This window comes from Stigmatopora argus, chromosome 14 (genome assembly GCF_051989625.1).
Source record: "Stigmatopora argus isolate UIUO_Sarg chromosome 14, RoL_Sarg_1.0, whole genome shotgun sequence".
Lineage (NCBI taxonomy): Eukaryota > Metazoa > Chordata > Actinopteri > Syngnathiformes > Syngnathidae > Stigmatopora > Stigmatopora argus.
Genome location: NC_135400.1, coordinates 3750772 through 3766868, shown reverse-complemented (window position 1 = coordinate 3766868; position 16097 = coordinate 3750772). Strand labels below are relative to the sequence as shown.

The following is a 16097-nucleotide window of genomic DNA, read 5'->3' as shown; positions in this document are numbered from 1 at the left end:
TAAACTTTTATGCTCTGCTAATATCTAGCTTTTTTCCACTTCACATCAACAATTACTTGGCCACGAAGAAAAAAATCCAAAAGTCCAAACAAGGAACCTTGAATCACAATCATCTATGACTATCTGTTTTTTTTACGAGGACTAGTTGCATTTCATCAATTGTGCTTTGTCATTTGACACATCCTATGTGAAGTACCCTTTAATAGCTGGCACCTGCTTTCCTGCATCACTCACCATTCACCTCTTTTTAGTGCCATTGACAATGACAGAAGTCCAATAATGTGTCTCTTTTAATTCTTTCGCTGTGAATTTGAATTAGCATATTGCTTGTGAACGTCCAAGCCATTTTAGTGAGAAAATGGGAGTGAAGTAAAGGTTCATTCGCCGCCAACCTCACAGTTCAAATGAATTGTATGTCTACTGGCAATGAACTCATGATTCTGTCCAATCCATTTGATGTAGGAAGGATGCCAGCAGATGTACAAAATTAATTAACCCAGATCAGCGTTCACCCAGCGTGCATCATTTAGTAAAAACATATCTCTCACATGCTCCCTCCTCGGGGTATATGATGGACGCTCAAAAGCATCACAACTCAAAAATCAGTTCATTCCCTTACTTTCTCCCACTAAAAAGTAAGTGATACCCACACTAACGATCCTCTCTGAGGTGCCCCCTCTGGAGATGGCAGTCCCGTTGAGTCCCACCAGAGACGGCAGAGTCTGAGACATCCAGTTCGTCACCATGGCCATGGTGCTGAGCACCGCCCCGATCTTTAACATGGGAACACTCATGTTTGCCTCGTGTGGGTGGGCCCCAGATGTTCCTGCAGCCCTCCCTAGACCCTTCTTTTTTCCCAAGCCTAGTTGAGTGCAGTCCGAGAGGCAGTGGATCAGCCAGCCGATGTGTTTAAGGGGCTCGCCGCTTGCTGAGACCTGTTAGAGGAGAGCAGCATCATGCAGGAATCCTCCCTCTCGGAATGACATCCCTCGCCTCAAACCCCCGCCCTCCACCGCCTCCCACACTTGCCTCCTCCAGATTGAGAGCCGCACATTGGCTGCCTCATCCCCTCCCAAAGAGCTCATGTCCACTCCTTCCCATTACGCTTTCGTTGACATTTGTCTGTTCTTTTTATGATACACAACCTGACGTGTGTGTGTGCGCGTGTACCCATATTAGAGGTGTGGATCTCAAAGCGTGCAGCCCATTTTTCCCACCCAAGTGTGGCTCGTAATTTGACAAAGCATTGACTGCTGTATTTGTCGGATCGAAGCAGGAGAATCTTATTAAACATTACTGGTAGTAACGTTGCACATATATTGATACAATGCTAAAATGACCTCATTGGTATCGAGAAATAAAACCTAACCAAGCTGGCCACCTACTATATACGCTGCCGTAAAAAAAAAAGAGTGCTTGTTGCTTCCCAAGATGAAAATGACCAATAGCAATGCAAACATTTTTCTGCTGTGAACTGAAATAAACTTATCACTAGTGTCTACTAGTGATAAGTTTATTTCAGAAATCCAATCCATTTGAAGTGGGAGGGTGAACTAGCATGCCAATACATAAAAGGAAATCAAAGTGTACAGTGGTCCCTTGTATATCACGACCTCACCTATCACGAATTCACTGCCTCGCGATTTTTTTTCTGCTATTAAAAAAAAAGAAGAACAAAAAGTCGAAACTGCAAGACAGATGAAAATGGCGGTGGAAATGGCGGCGAAAAGTGGCGGAAGTCAGGGCACCGCCACTTCTTCTGCACTGATATGGTTTGGGACGTCGAGGTGGAGCAACATGGAAGTTCAGATTCCATCTAAGTCCGGGCAATGGGCTGACGTCTTTGGCGCTTATTTAAAAATAAAAATTGCTCGGCGAATTGGACGGCAGAGAGCACCAATGAAGGGGGATTATTATTTTTTTTTCTCGAAATGATAGCCCCGGCACGGCAAATGGAATCGATCTTGTCCGACAACAGAGCACTTATGTCGGCGACCATGGCGGAACGTCTTGCTCGGCAAATTGGACGGCAGAGAGCACTAGTGAAGGGGGATTTTTTTGTGTTAGAATTGGTTTGGGTTATTATCTCATTTTCTCATTTTTTTGTGTGCATGTTCGCTTTTTACCCTTGTTTCTCACTCCTGGCTTGCCTTTCCTCTTGCCCAGCTGCGCATCATTGAAAATTTGTTCCGGTTTTGTCAATTTAAACCCCACTGATAATTTTGTCATTGTTGGATTGTCTGGTTTACCCTGCCATGTTTCTACGTTTCCTCGTTCCATGTTTCTCGTTCCTTGCTTCCCCGTGTTTTCCTGTGTCAGGTTTGGTTCTGTTATTCGACGCTAATTCTTTTGTTACTTTCTTGGCCTCCAGTCTAATTTATTCAAAATTAGTTTGAACTCATCCCATCATCTTTGCCTGCTTCCCTGCTTTCCGGGTCCACCCCACAGTTCCTCGCCACGACGTGGCCAAAGACGTAACAATGTGTGGGAATCAAATCAAATCAAAATCAAATCAAAAGCCTTTATTGTCATCATACACAGTTGCGTATAACATAAATAGTAATATAAAAGTATAAAAAGTCACATCCCGGCTAGGTAAATTCTAAAATATTGCACATTGTTATTGCACAACCCGAAGTTATTGCACAGAAGGGATTGTGTGTCGTGCTAACACAAGTTCAGAGTCCTGATGGCTGTGGGAAAAAAACTGTCCTTAAGTCTATTTGTCCATGCTTTGTGAGACCTGTAGCGTCTGCCAGAGGGCAGCAGCTGGAACAGGTTGTGACCAGGGTGGTATTGGTCCCTGACAATGTTCCTGGCTCTGCTGAGGTAGCGAGGGCTGGCAATGTCATCCAGTGAGGGCAGAGAGCAGCCGATAATCTTCTGGGTAGTGTTGATCACTCCATGCATGGCCTTTCTGTCTGCTGCCGTGCTTCCAGCGTACCACACTGTGATGCAGTATGCCAGGATGCTCTCCACAGTGGCTCTATAGAAGATTACCAGAAGCTTAGTGTCCAAGTTGTTCCTCCTGAGTACCCTCAGGAAATTGAGTCATTTCTGGGCCTTCTTTACCACTGCTGTGGTGTTGGTAGACCAGAAGAGCTTGTCCTTGACGTGGACCCCCAGGAATTTGAAGGACTGGACCCTGTCTACGCATACTCCATTTATGAGGAGTGGGGCCAGATCTGTGCTGCGTTTGTGAAAGTCCAGGATTATTTCTTTAGTTTTCGTGGTGTTTAGTGTGAGATTGTTCACCAAACACCACGAAGACAGTTTGTTGACCTCATCTCTGTAAGCAGACTCATCCCCCCTGAGATGAGTCCAACCACAGTGGTGTCATCTGCAAATTTGATGATGGAGTTAGACTGGTGGTTGGTGTACAGTCGTATGTGTACAGGGAGTACAGAAGAGGACTCAGTAGACAGCCTTGAGGGGAGCCAGTGCTCTGTGTAATGGAGGAAGGGAGGTGGGGACCAACTCTAACAGTTTGTGGACGGTTGGTTAAGAAGTTCTTAATCCAGTAGCAGATGCAAGAGGATAGTCCAAGTACCTGTCTCACTTCATGTTCCTGAAGCTCCAGTGTACTGCTGCAGGGTGGTGGTGGATGTGTTGAGACTGGGTCTGATTTGTCAGTCTCAAAGCGGGCAAAGAAACGGTTCAGTTCCTCTGCTAGTGAGGCATCTGCGTTAACAGACACATTATTGTCATTGTAATTGGTAATATGTTGTATTCCCTGCCACATCTTCTTTGGGTTATTTCCTGTGAAGTGCTCCTCAATTTTCCTTGTATATGCTGCCTTGGCCTTTTTAATGCCTCTCTTCAGCTCTGCTCTGGCAGCACTGTATTGTACCTTTTCCCCTGACCTGAAAGCGGTGTTACAGCATTTGATGAGTGCCTGTGTCTCACTGGTCATCCAGGATTTTTGGTTAGGAAAAACATGTATCCGTTTATTAACAGTGACGTTGTCCGTGCAGTTTTTGATGTAGGAAAGTACAGTGTCCGTGTAGTCCTGGAGGTTGTGCTATTCAAAAAGTTCCCAAATGGTGCGGGAAAAACAGTCCTGCAGCTGAGAAAGGGCGTCCTTGGGCCGTTTTTATTATGTTTATTTGTGGCCTTGTTAGCCTCCGGAGTGGGGTGTATGATGGGGTGAGGGACAGGCAGAGATGTTTTGACAGATTCGTTTATAACAGATAATGGTGTTTTTAGGTACTTTTGGTACCTGACCTAAGTACAGTAATCCCTTGAATATCGCAGACAATGGACCCATGGGACTCCGGAGGCAGCTGAAGGGTACCAGGTGGCTAAGCAGCATTCGGCTCTGGTCGTCTCCGAGGCAAAAACTGGGCATGGGAGGAGTTCCGTGAGGCCATGAAGAACGACCATCGATGACGCTAGATCAGTGTTTCCCAACCTTTTTTGAGCTGTGGCACACTTTTTGCATTGAAAAAATCTCAACGCACACCAGTATCTGAAAATCTTCTTTATATTATTTTTTATCTTATCTTTTTTTATTTATTTATTTATTTTTATTTTTTAAATTTTATGTTTTATTATTTAATATTTATATTAATTTAAAACGATGCCACCTATATTAACATTATAATGTCGTTCTCATTAAAAGTTTTATTATCAGGAATTAAATAATCCCACCCAAATTATTCCAAAATCAATTTTGTTGATGTCCGCAGACCCCGAACAGCTTTCAGTTAGACTGATGTTAAAATAATGAATGCAACGTTTGTAAATCTTATTTTAATTTTTGACTTTTTCTCCCAATATTACGCAAAAGTCATGTGCTCAGAGACTTTATGTCGGGAAAAGTTGATGCCCCTGAAACCAAACAACTTCCGGTTCAAGTACCGTAAAAACAGGAAAACGACTTAAATCTTGTAACAATACAACTTTTTTCCTCTCAATATTACTTCAACCACCTAACATTACGAGAAGAGCCGTTTTGTGCTCACACAGACTTATCGTCGACTAAAGTTGAAGCCTGGGAAACCAAAGAGCTTCCAGTTTACTTTACATAAAAATAAGTAATAAAATGACTCCAAACTCATAATATTACGATTTGAATCTTGTCATAGTACAATCTATGATTTCATATTTCAACTTAAACCTCGCAATAGTTCGATTTTAATCTCTTAGTATTGAGATTTTTCTCTGTTAGGATTGGGTTCACGTTGTTATTTAAGTTTCCTCCGTGTCTGCTGATGTTCGTTTCCCTACTCTTGTTTGTCCCTCCTGTCTTGCCGTTCCTCTCGCACAGCTGCGCGTCAGGAACGGCAAGACAGGAGGGACTTAACAAGACTAGGGAAACAAACATAAGCAGATACGGAGGAAACTGTGAAATAACAATATGTACCCAATCCTAACACTCTCTTGGATTATTACGATGTATGATTACTTGTAATTTCCCGCGGCACACCTGAGCATCCCTCGCGGCACACTGGTTGGGAAACACTGCGCTACGCATCTGATACAATTTCATTGGGGGGCTGGCAGCGATTGTTTGATTGTTCGTCAGTCTAAATGGATTAGACGCCTAGCGCCGTCAATAGCATAATTGAGTGAAGGTGACAGAGCAGGAAGTGTGGCATACACCCACATGTCTGTAAATTGTTTCATGACTGCCTGGAAATTCCTTTATTCACTTTTGCCACTGGACAATCATTAATTCATTCATCTTCCATACCGCCCATCCTCGAAAGTGTTGCGGGGGTTGCTGGAGCCTAAGCCAGCTGTCTTCGGGTGACAGGCAGACTACAAAAAAGGCTGGTTGCCAGTCAGCTGTAGGGCACACAGAGAGACAAACGACCACCTGCGCCCCTAATTATACCGCCACCAGCGAGAATTGAGCCCATGCCTGCCCGCACCGAAGTCAGGCGCGAGGTTAGCGCGTCGGCCTCACAGCTCAATCTAGGTCACGTCCCACCTGCGTGGCTTTCCTCCGGGTACTCCGGTTTCCTCCCACATTCCAAAAACATGCATGATAATTGCCCCTAGGTATAGGTGTGAGTGTGGGTGATTGTCCGTCTCCTTGTGCCCTGCGATCGGCTGGCCACCGATTCAGGCTGTGCCCCGCCTCTGGCCCGGAGACAGCTGGGATTGTCTCCAGCACCCCCACGACCCTTATGAGGATAAAGCGTTTCAAAAAATGAGATGAGACTTTTGCCACTGGTGGTGGAATGTGTCTCAAATGGCCCGCTGGCTACAGTTTGGAGACCCCTGATTTGTTATGTAACATGGTGCCTACCTGTATGATGACATGACAGCCTACAACTGAGCTGACAATAGTGTCACTCTTTGACAGCAAGCAGCAAGCCTAATGATACAAGGAGGGCTCTCTCATATAAAAGTGTCAGGTGTTCTCCCTTCCCGGCTTATGCCCTGTTGACTTATTCATCTTTCCACCACCTATCTAGACACCAACCTCCGTCCGTCACATCGAGTGAGTGAAATGAGCCTATCACATGACGAGAGACAACCACAACCTCCCAAATCCCCCGCCAAAATATGTCAGTTACGCTTCCTTGCAGTCAAGGGTGCAACAGTGTCCTCACGTGGCATAACGAAGGACTACATGCCATCTCTGAATGTTTTTTATTATAATTAAAGTACAATTAATACAGTCCACCCAGTTTAAATGATATTAAAAATAAATAAAATACATTATATTATAGCATATTATGTATATAATATAATATATAATATAATATATTACAACATAATATCATATATTATGATATGATGTAATGTACTGTAATGTAATCTAATGTAATGTAATGTAGTGTAATGTGATGTGATGTGATGTGATGTGATGTGATGTGATGTGATGTAATGTAATGTAATATAAGATAATTAATATGATATAATATAATATAATGTGCCAGGGCAGCCCAGTGCGTGAGTGGTTAAACGTGTCACCCTCACGCCCTGGGGTCCTGGGTTCAAGTCCAGGACGGTCCTCCTTTGTGGAGTTTGCATGTTCTCCCTGGGCCTGCATGGGTTTCCTACGGGTACTCCGGTTTCCTCCCACATTCCAAAAACATGCATGGTAGGCTGATTGGACACTCTGAATTGCCCCTAGGTATTGTTGTGGGCGTGAATGGTTGTCTGTCACCTCGTGCCCTGCGATCGGCTGGTCACCGATTCAGGGTGTCCCCCGCCTCTGGCCCAAAGTCTGCTGGGATAGGCTCCAGCGCCCCCGTGACCCTAGTGAGGATAAAGCGGTTCATAAAATGAATGAACCTTACCAGTATTTGTTCCTTCTAAAAATCAGACACCATTTTCAGGTTTCATAATATGGGCCAAAGCGCGTTTCTGTTAAGATCAGTCTAGGATGCGTACATTTGCTTTTGAATATGGGACAATTATATGTTTTTCGAGGGATGCTTAGGAACCCTAATCTTTTATTTATAGCAAAAATCAGATAATTTTGCCAGGCTAAATTACTCCCACCCATGCAAATGTTTAAATTAGTTCCCTTCTCACTGGGTGGCAGCAGAAACTCACACAGAAAACCTATATTTTATTTGGCTTCCTAATTTAAAATGCCAAAAGAGGCATCAAGACTGAGAAAATCAGTATTTCCTGATATGTGAACTTTTAGCATGGGAAAAAAGATGGATAATACACCGATTAATTACCTTTGCCAGAGTTTTTTTAGCCTCGCCCATCTTGTTTCTTAGAATATGGAGCTCTCATTTTCTTTTGTTTACGTACAGAGCTAATTGCTTCTTTGAGGCACAAAGATATTCACAACATTACTTCACTGGCTAAACTGTACGGAATTATGAAATCTACTTTACAGTGTTACCACGGGAGCGTTTCTATATTTATTTATTTCAATTCTATTTATTTAATTCTATTCATTCATTCATGCATTTTCTGAGCCGCTTATCCTCACAAGGGTGATAGGGAGTGCTGGAGCCTGAATTCATATAGTTTTCACAAAAACGTATAGTTCTACCAAAGTTTGACATAGATAAATCGCAGATTTTCTTTTTTAAAATGAATTATCCATTCCTTTTGAAACTGAAAAAAATCTCCAAGAAGTGACAAATGAACAAAAAGTGACCTAGAAATACCCTAAAACCAACTCGATATTATCAAAAATGGATGGGAAGTTAACCTGGAAATCTCCAAAATGTGAAGTAAGAAATCAACACTAGATGGGCGGATCCACCATGGTGGCAACTGCCACCCCAAAAGACAATCTTGCCATCCCAGTCATAGCCAATGAGTGAATAAATTGAAAAAAAAGACATTCACTTGTGCAAAAGTCCAATACTATTTCACATCTGCCAGATGTTGACACCACAGTTGTAAAAATGAATCAATGTGAATCACAATATTGATTTATTATTCACAATTAAATTTAAGTCTATCATGATGTGAAATGATGATAGATTAAAATAAAAATATAGTTTAAATCCAATGCACATACATTGCTGTGGAACACTATCCACACACGCTAAGCTTGAGGTATTTCATTTTTTTAAAGTCCTCCAGGTATCAACATAAGCACAGGAAAATGATCTAGTTTGCAGAAGCCTTTCGGCATACTCCACCTATAAAGAGCATTTTTAATGTGAAGAAAATGATGAAAATGTGCAGCGACTGCAGCAATGGTAGTGCTGGTGCCTGCCCGTGGAGGGCAGTGGTGCACTGGGAGCAGCTCCATCCAGTTTGGGGAGCAGAGTGTAATAAACAACATCACACACTACTCACTATACACACTTTTGGTCCATAATAACAGTAAACCAAGCAGGCTGCACAGAATTGCTGCGGTTGGCTGACTTTTCTTGCGCTAACTATTTTTTCTTCAAATGAGTCATAATTTGAATGGAATTGAATTTAATGCTTTTATTGTCATTATACGAGTATAATGAGATTTAAAGCTTTCACCACATAGTGCACAAATAACAACAACCAATAGACAAATGAATAATCAGTAAATAAGAAATAAATAAATAACTAGTCCTAGTGAGATTAGCAGAGCGGAGCGGTCTTGTTCTGTCTGAAGTCCAGGATGAGTTCCATGGTTTTGGAGACACTCGGCGCCAAGTTGTTTATAGCGCACTTGATAATCACATGAGGCCCACAATTTTTTAATGGTTCAGGATCAAAACCAATGTGAACGCATGTGACCCCTTCACCATGGTAACAATGAAAATGGCATAAATAGAGTGAGTGTAGCCCTGGGGTGGTGCAGGGCGACTGAGTGGCATGCTTTTAATCTATTAAGGAGTCCTGTGGGCTTTGGAGTAAAAACAGCAGCGAGAGTACACATATGCGATGGTCCTAGTGCAAAGAGTGAGTCATCGTTGCTCGAATATGCACAATCATCCAAAACAGAAGTAGAACCTTTAAACCAAAAAAGAAATTGATTATTTTTAATTGATGGATGACCGGGTATCCACCACGTGTAGTTGGAACCTCTGAGAAGCTTTCGGAAAATAGGGAATTTCCAGATATTTGTTATAATGAAGGAGTTTGCATGTTCTCCCGGGCCTGCGTGGGTTTTTTCTGGGTACTCCGGTTTCCTCCTACATTCCAAAAACATGCTTGGTAGGCTGATTAGACACCCTAAATTGCCCCTAGGTATGAGTGTGAGCGTGAATGGTTGTTTGTCTCCTTGTGCCCTGCGATTGGCTGGCCACCAATTCAGGGTGCCCGGAGTCAGCTAGGATTTCAGCTAGAAAATGAGATTAGAGATGTTACAATGAAAAAAAAATACATTTAAGTAAACAATCTGGGTGTCCCTCACATGGTGCCCATAGTTGGGTGGGATAGGCGCCAACACCCCTCGCGACTCTTGTGAGGATAAACTGTTCGGAAAATGAATTACTGTATGTTTATTTAACGTTGATTGAAATGATTGGGCCATTAGATGAAGAATCAAAGTGCAAATATTACACATTGCTCTTTTAAATATTTGCAGAGCATTTCCAACACAACTTTTTCTGCATGGTTAATCATTTAACTCAGTGGTTGGTTAAGAGGTTATCCTTTTCTGATTGAAATGCAACATCGGCTTGATAACCCAGGACGATTATCCATAGGAAAGTGCTTATATGGAAACCCGGTGTGAGCATGGTGAGCACTCAATATTTTGCTCCTGGTTGCAATTCCATTTTTGGACACCACTCATATACGTATTGTTCCTTTAGGGCAGGGGTTGGGAACCAAAAATGTTGAAAGAGCCATACTGGACAGTCATTCTTATGTAAGATACTGAAGAATGTACCTGAAATTTTCCACCTGGAACATTATTTGCAACTGAGGATCCAGATTTCAGTTCATTGAACAAATCAGAATCATTCGCACGGGCTCAATAGTGCTTAAATCCAATTAATACTTGAAATGAGCTTGCTTTCTCTCCGTCTGTTGGTTGAACGTGTGGGAGAAGATCAATACAGTAAGTGAGCTTGTCTCACTCGAACGACTGTAAATCATCTATGGTCCGCACATTGTCAATGTGTCCCATCGATGCCATCTGATCAAGCCAAGATGGCACTGAAGATGCACCTTTGGGCAATGGTACTAGTATTGACTGACCTAAACACCTGTATAGTGGAATGAGCTTTTGTTGAGACTGAATGTTTTAAAAAGCAAGATTTTTACTATTGGCATGACAACTTTGCTCCAAAATGTCTGCACACATTCTCTTCACATCATATTATCTACTCTGCAAATTTGAGGTAAATAGGCCAATACAGTATAGAGTAAACGCTAAATTCCTTTGCTGACCTCTGACTACTTAACCTCTCAAAAATAATCACACCTTCCATATTCTGCAAGTTTGAAAATAATGCCTTTATTGTTCTGAAGTTATCTTCAACACACAGACAGATGTCACTTGTCACTTGCAATGTGCACTTGCACATCCAATCAACTCATGTGTTTATCACATTTGAAGTGGGAAACTAATGAACGGTTGTTAATTCACCTGCTCTCCCTCTTTCAAGGGATTGGACGGCTTTCACAGTCATTGGCACCCAATGAGTTCATGCTATTAAGAGCTCTGTTACAATGCAGGTGCAAGATAGATGACTGGGATTGCCTTCCAATTCTATTCAGGATATTTGATGGTGATTGCTCCCTTGATTGTAATCGCAGAAGTTTATGCGGCGTAGAATTTGATTATCATTTGTAGGTTATGACAGCGCTTAATCAGGAAGGCTGGTATCATTGAAAATATTGTCTCAAGCAGCCGACGAGAGCTGCAAAGAACCGCCGTGTGTCCGTTTACCACACTCTCTGCGACACGGTGCTGCACTTCCCGTAGTCGTCGGCAATGTTCCCTCTAATTTTTCGTTGGTCTGAGCAGAAAGTCAACCTCCCTGAGCGCACTGAGTACCAGTGTGAGCGACATCATCGGTACTCGGATGATTCGCCTAAAGACGTTTCGCCGACGGACGTTTGACAGACGGGCAGGTCGCCGAATGAACGTTCGGCGGAACGTCCATTCGGCGACCTGTCCATTTTTCATGTAAAACATGCTGTAAAACACGAAAAATATAAGTGGACAGAGCTACTGCCACTTGCTGCCGCTTAAACGGCGCCATCATGGGGAAAGGGGTAAAAAAAAAAAAAAAAAAAAAAAAAAAAAAAAAAAAAAAAAAAAAAAAAAAAAAAAAAAAAAAAACCGATTTTTTTTTTTTTTTTTTACTGCGCGCCATATGATTGCTGCTGCGCAGCAAGGACGAGAGTAGTGCGCAATTGCGTACGCGCGCAGCTTAGAGGGAACACTGGTCGTCGGCCTCACATACAATCGCAAGCATGCAGATGGTACACAATACACAATTAGCGTGATAATCATTCTTTGGCTCACTGCAGCATCATTACTAAAATGCATATGTGCTCAACACGTCGATTCACCATGACACTACAAATACAGTAGGTAGGCATGACAATAAGATCTCATCTGGTCATACCCCCTTTCAACTGAGCGTCTAATGAGCGTACTGTTCACGTGCTTCGTTGTTTCATTTAAGCCAAGAAAAGGGGAAAACTCTCTACGTCGGAAGTCAAACCAAATGCCCCTCACTACTGCATGCACTGGTACTTGCTTTGGGGAGGGATTTGTCTAAAAAGTATTCACACAGATCTGTGATACACATGTTTTTACGATCCACAAATACAACGTTTTCACGTGTAATTTTGAGATCTTCAAATATATCCTTGATATTTGCGAGACCGAGCGCATAACGCAAGTGATATAAGATGAATAAATTGGGGGTCAAATCCAGTGAGTCGTCACAGACCAACATGAGCTGGACTTAAGTAGGAAGAAAAGTGAAACACCTTTTCATGGGCGAGTGAACTGGGCAACTGGTAGCGGTGGCTTCTTATCCTACACTCGTGGAGAAAATCTTCAGGCAGTTAATCCTTCAGTAGGATGAGAAAGTTGAATCAATCACACGCCCTATACCTATGAGTCATGTTTGCCATACAGTAATACCTTGAGATACGAGCTTAATGCGTTCCGGGACTGGGCTCAATTTACTTGTATCCCAAATCAAGTATTCCCATAGAAATAAACTGAATACAAATTACCGTATTTTCTCGCATATACAAACCGTATTTGTAACAAAAAAAATTATGACTGAATCAAGGGTGCAGCTTATATGCACACAAGACTTTAAGTGTTGCTATACTCTTTTTCATCAGTAGATGCCATCAAATTAACAGTCACTTTTTGTGGTTGATTTCTGTTTTGCAGTAAGAAAACAAACATTACTGGATGAATTACTAACTTCCTTATGATATTGACCCTAATAATGTGCTTTTGAATCATACAGTATCTCAAAAATACCATGTGCGATAATTTTTCTTAAGATTTTCCCTTCAAAGTAACACATCTGTACTCCCTATTAAAACCATAAACATGGAGGTAAAAATTGTGAATCAGGGGGTGGCTTATACTTGAGAAATTATAAAATTCAATGATTTTAAGGCAATTTTAAGGGTGCGGCTTATACGAGGTGCGTCTTATATGTGATCAAAATGGTAATCATTTCCCACCCTCTGAAAAAAACACCAAAAAAGGATATTACAATGGAAAAACACCTTTTTATTTTTTCTAATTCCCCACCTACTCACAAAGTAACAAATACCTATTTGGTGTTTATGATGTTCAATACTAAAATGTGATATCATTCAGTACAGACGGTAGCAATAACCGCGGAGTGCCTGCGATCTCAAACTTGCGCTGGAACTATTCACAACTGAGCTTGAAGAGGTCGGAATGAGAAACAGCACCTCCAAATCTGAGAACATGGTCATCCGTCGGAATAAGCTGGCATTCCCAGAAGGTTTTCCCCCAAGTGGAGGAGTTTAAGTATCTCCGGTTCTTGTTCACAAGTGAAGAAAGAATAGAGCGGGAGCTCAACAAGCTGATCGGTGAGGTGTCTGCAGTGATGCGGTCTGTCGCGGTGAAGAAGGAGCTTAGCCGAAAGGCAAAGCTCTTCATTTACCAGTCGATCTAAGTTCCTACCCTTATCTATGGTCACAAGCTGTGAGTCATGGCTGAAAGATCCCAGATACAAGCAGCTAAAATGAGTTTCCTCTGCAGGGTGTTCCGACTCTCCCTTAGAGATAAATTGAGAAGCTCAGTCATCTGTGAGTGGCTCAGAGTACAGCCACTGCTCCTCCGGACTGAGAGCATCCTGATGAGCTGCCTCGGGCATCTGCATAGGATGCCTCCCTGGTAAGGTTTTCCGGGCATGTTCCACTGGGAAGAAGGCCAAGTGGATGACACAGGACATGCCGGCTGACCCGGCAATACCTTGGGATCCTCCTGGAAGAGGATGAAGTGGCTGGGGAGTGTGGGCTGCCCCGCTGAAGCTGCTGCCCCTGTGACCTGACCTCGGATGAGCAGATGAAGATAAAGATTTCTTCAGCAGTTTTTTTTGTCAGTGCAGGAATAGTGAACATAGATTTAAATAATAATACAGAGAGAATTTTAAAATTCCAAACAATAAACACCATAAAAACACTGTCCCCACCATATCCAGCCAACGAGCACATAGTTTGACACGACTACTCTGGTCACTGAAAGTCATGGTGTACTGTAACAACACTATAATCAAAATTGGAATCCCAAATGTGCTTCAGGGCAGATTTACTATTCCCTAAGATGCAGTTAGGCTGTTTTAACATTTTAAAACAAATCATTCCTCTGTAAAAAAATGCTGGTAAATGTGGCTTTGTCTGACACAACATTGCCTTTGTGGAGAGAATACAAATCAATAATCCAATCAATAAATGCTCATTGTATTTAGTATTACTTCATAAAAGTAATGTGTACTAGTGGCACAAAGGTGCTGTAATGCTGAACCTTAAACAGAATCTTTATTTAATGATAGAAATGTCTTTTCATCAGGAATCACAAACAAACACCAGCTACTACTCTATCGTTCAAAAAAGACAGTGACATAATGTGATGCCATTATCCGTATATGGCTGCGAGGTGGAATACTGGCTCATAAATGTGAGCAGAGTTTACAGTAAAGGAGGTGGAGGTGTATTAGCACAGCTAACTCAATTTCACACCCACACATATCCGACCATGTTGTCGTCTACAGAGCAAAATGCATGTAACGATAACTCAAATGCAGTGGCGGGCGGTGTATTTTCTGGTAGCGCCTTCAACGTATCAATCCAACCCTCAAAAAGTATTTTATGGCTATAAAACCTCTACTGCAGCTACAGCTGCGACACATAAAAAATAATCAATAAATTAATGCACAAAAATGGGGTAAAATCCACTTCCTAGCAGCATTTCATGATTAAATACAAATACTGGAGCTTTTCAGACATTAAAACCAGGCCAGGGGGTGATTTTCCCGGAAAAAGACAGCGATGAACGTCAATGGCGTACGGGCAAACTTTGCCCGAAAATGGGGTAAAATCCAGCCAAAAACAGCATTTATTGATTAAATACAAATACTGGAGCTTTTTAGACATCAGAACCGGGCCCGGAGTATCATTTCCCCGGTAAAAAGACAGCGATGAACGTCGATATGTCCATACGTGAAATGACAAAAAATGCACTAAAATTAGTTAAAATCCACTTCCTAGCATCATTTATTGATTGAATACAAATACTGGAGCTTTTGAGACATTACAACCAGGCCAGGGGGGTGATTTTTCCTTGGGAAAAGACAGCGATGGACGTCAATGGTGAGACACCAAAAATTAAACTGGGGTAAAATTCACTTCCTAGCAGCATTTTGTGATTAAATACAAACACTGGAGCTTAAATACAAACACTGGAGCTTTTCAGATATCAGAACTTGGCCCACAATTGAAATATTATTTAGGAATATAGCCATATTTTACTCACCCAAAATCCTTTTTACACAATATCCATCCTCCTTTCTTTCTTCCTTCTTTCCTATCGCCATCGAAGCTAATGATGAAAGTCGAACCTGTCCTGTCATATTTCTGGCAGAGTCCGTTTTGAAAATGGCTTTAAATCAAAACAACAATATACTATTTGCTTGCTGAAAGTGCCCCACACACCATTTTCCCGGCTGTAACAGGCTTGCTAGCTTTGGAGTTGACCGCCCTTTCTTAATGATGTCCATTTTTTTCCTGAAAAGGTCCGTCTGCAAAATAGCTTTGTGAGCAAACAGAATCTATTTGTTTTTGCTTCTGTCGGCCATAGTGGGTGGAGTTTGCGATCTCGGCTGCCTCTGTACTGCTTTGGCCCGCCTACTAGCCAATCATAGTTTGTGAAAGCAATGACATGTCCCAGCCAGCAAAATGCTAACGCCTATGAAAAATCATTGTGGGGTTGCCAACTTGAAATCTGATTGGTTAAAAGCAACAGTCTAGTTTAATGCAGCAGAGCCCGCAAGAACTGATTGTGCAGGCTTTGAGGCAGATCTGATCTGGCAACAAATAATGGCTGAAATGTGATTTGTTAAATGCTTCAATATGAAAACACACATCTGGAAGCAGTGCAACCAGGGGGAAAAGCAATGAAAAGAAGCTAACAGACCATTTGGAATAATAAGTACGTATTGATGGACAAAATATAATATGATTCAGATATTTCTTAGGCCAGCAGAGAAGGCCTTGAA

General features: G+C 42.1%; 1 protein-coding gene across 2 annotated transcripts in view; it reads right to left on the bottom strand.

Annotated features, from left to right (window-relative positions):
• Window positions 1-16097, bottom strand: part of olfm2a (olfactomedin 2a) — a 90930-nt gene that overhangs the window by 49343 nt on the left and 25490 nt on the right. Inside the window, exon 2 of one of the 2 annotated variants that reach the window (XM_077618967.1) lies at window positions 651-935. The exons of the other annotated variant lie outside the window; for it this stretch is intronic. Coding sequence (XP_077475093.1) covers window positions 651-935 — 285 coding nt within the window. The remainder of the gene's footprint in view (window positions 1-650; window positions 936-16097) is intronic. 2 annotated transcript variants of the gene reach the window in all.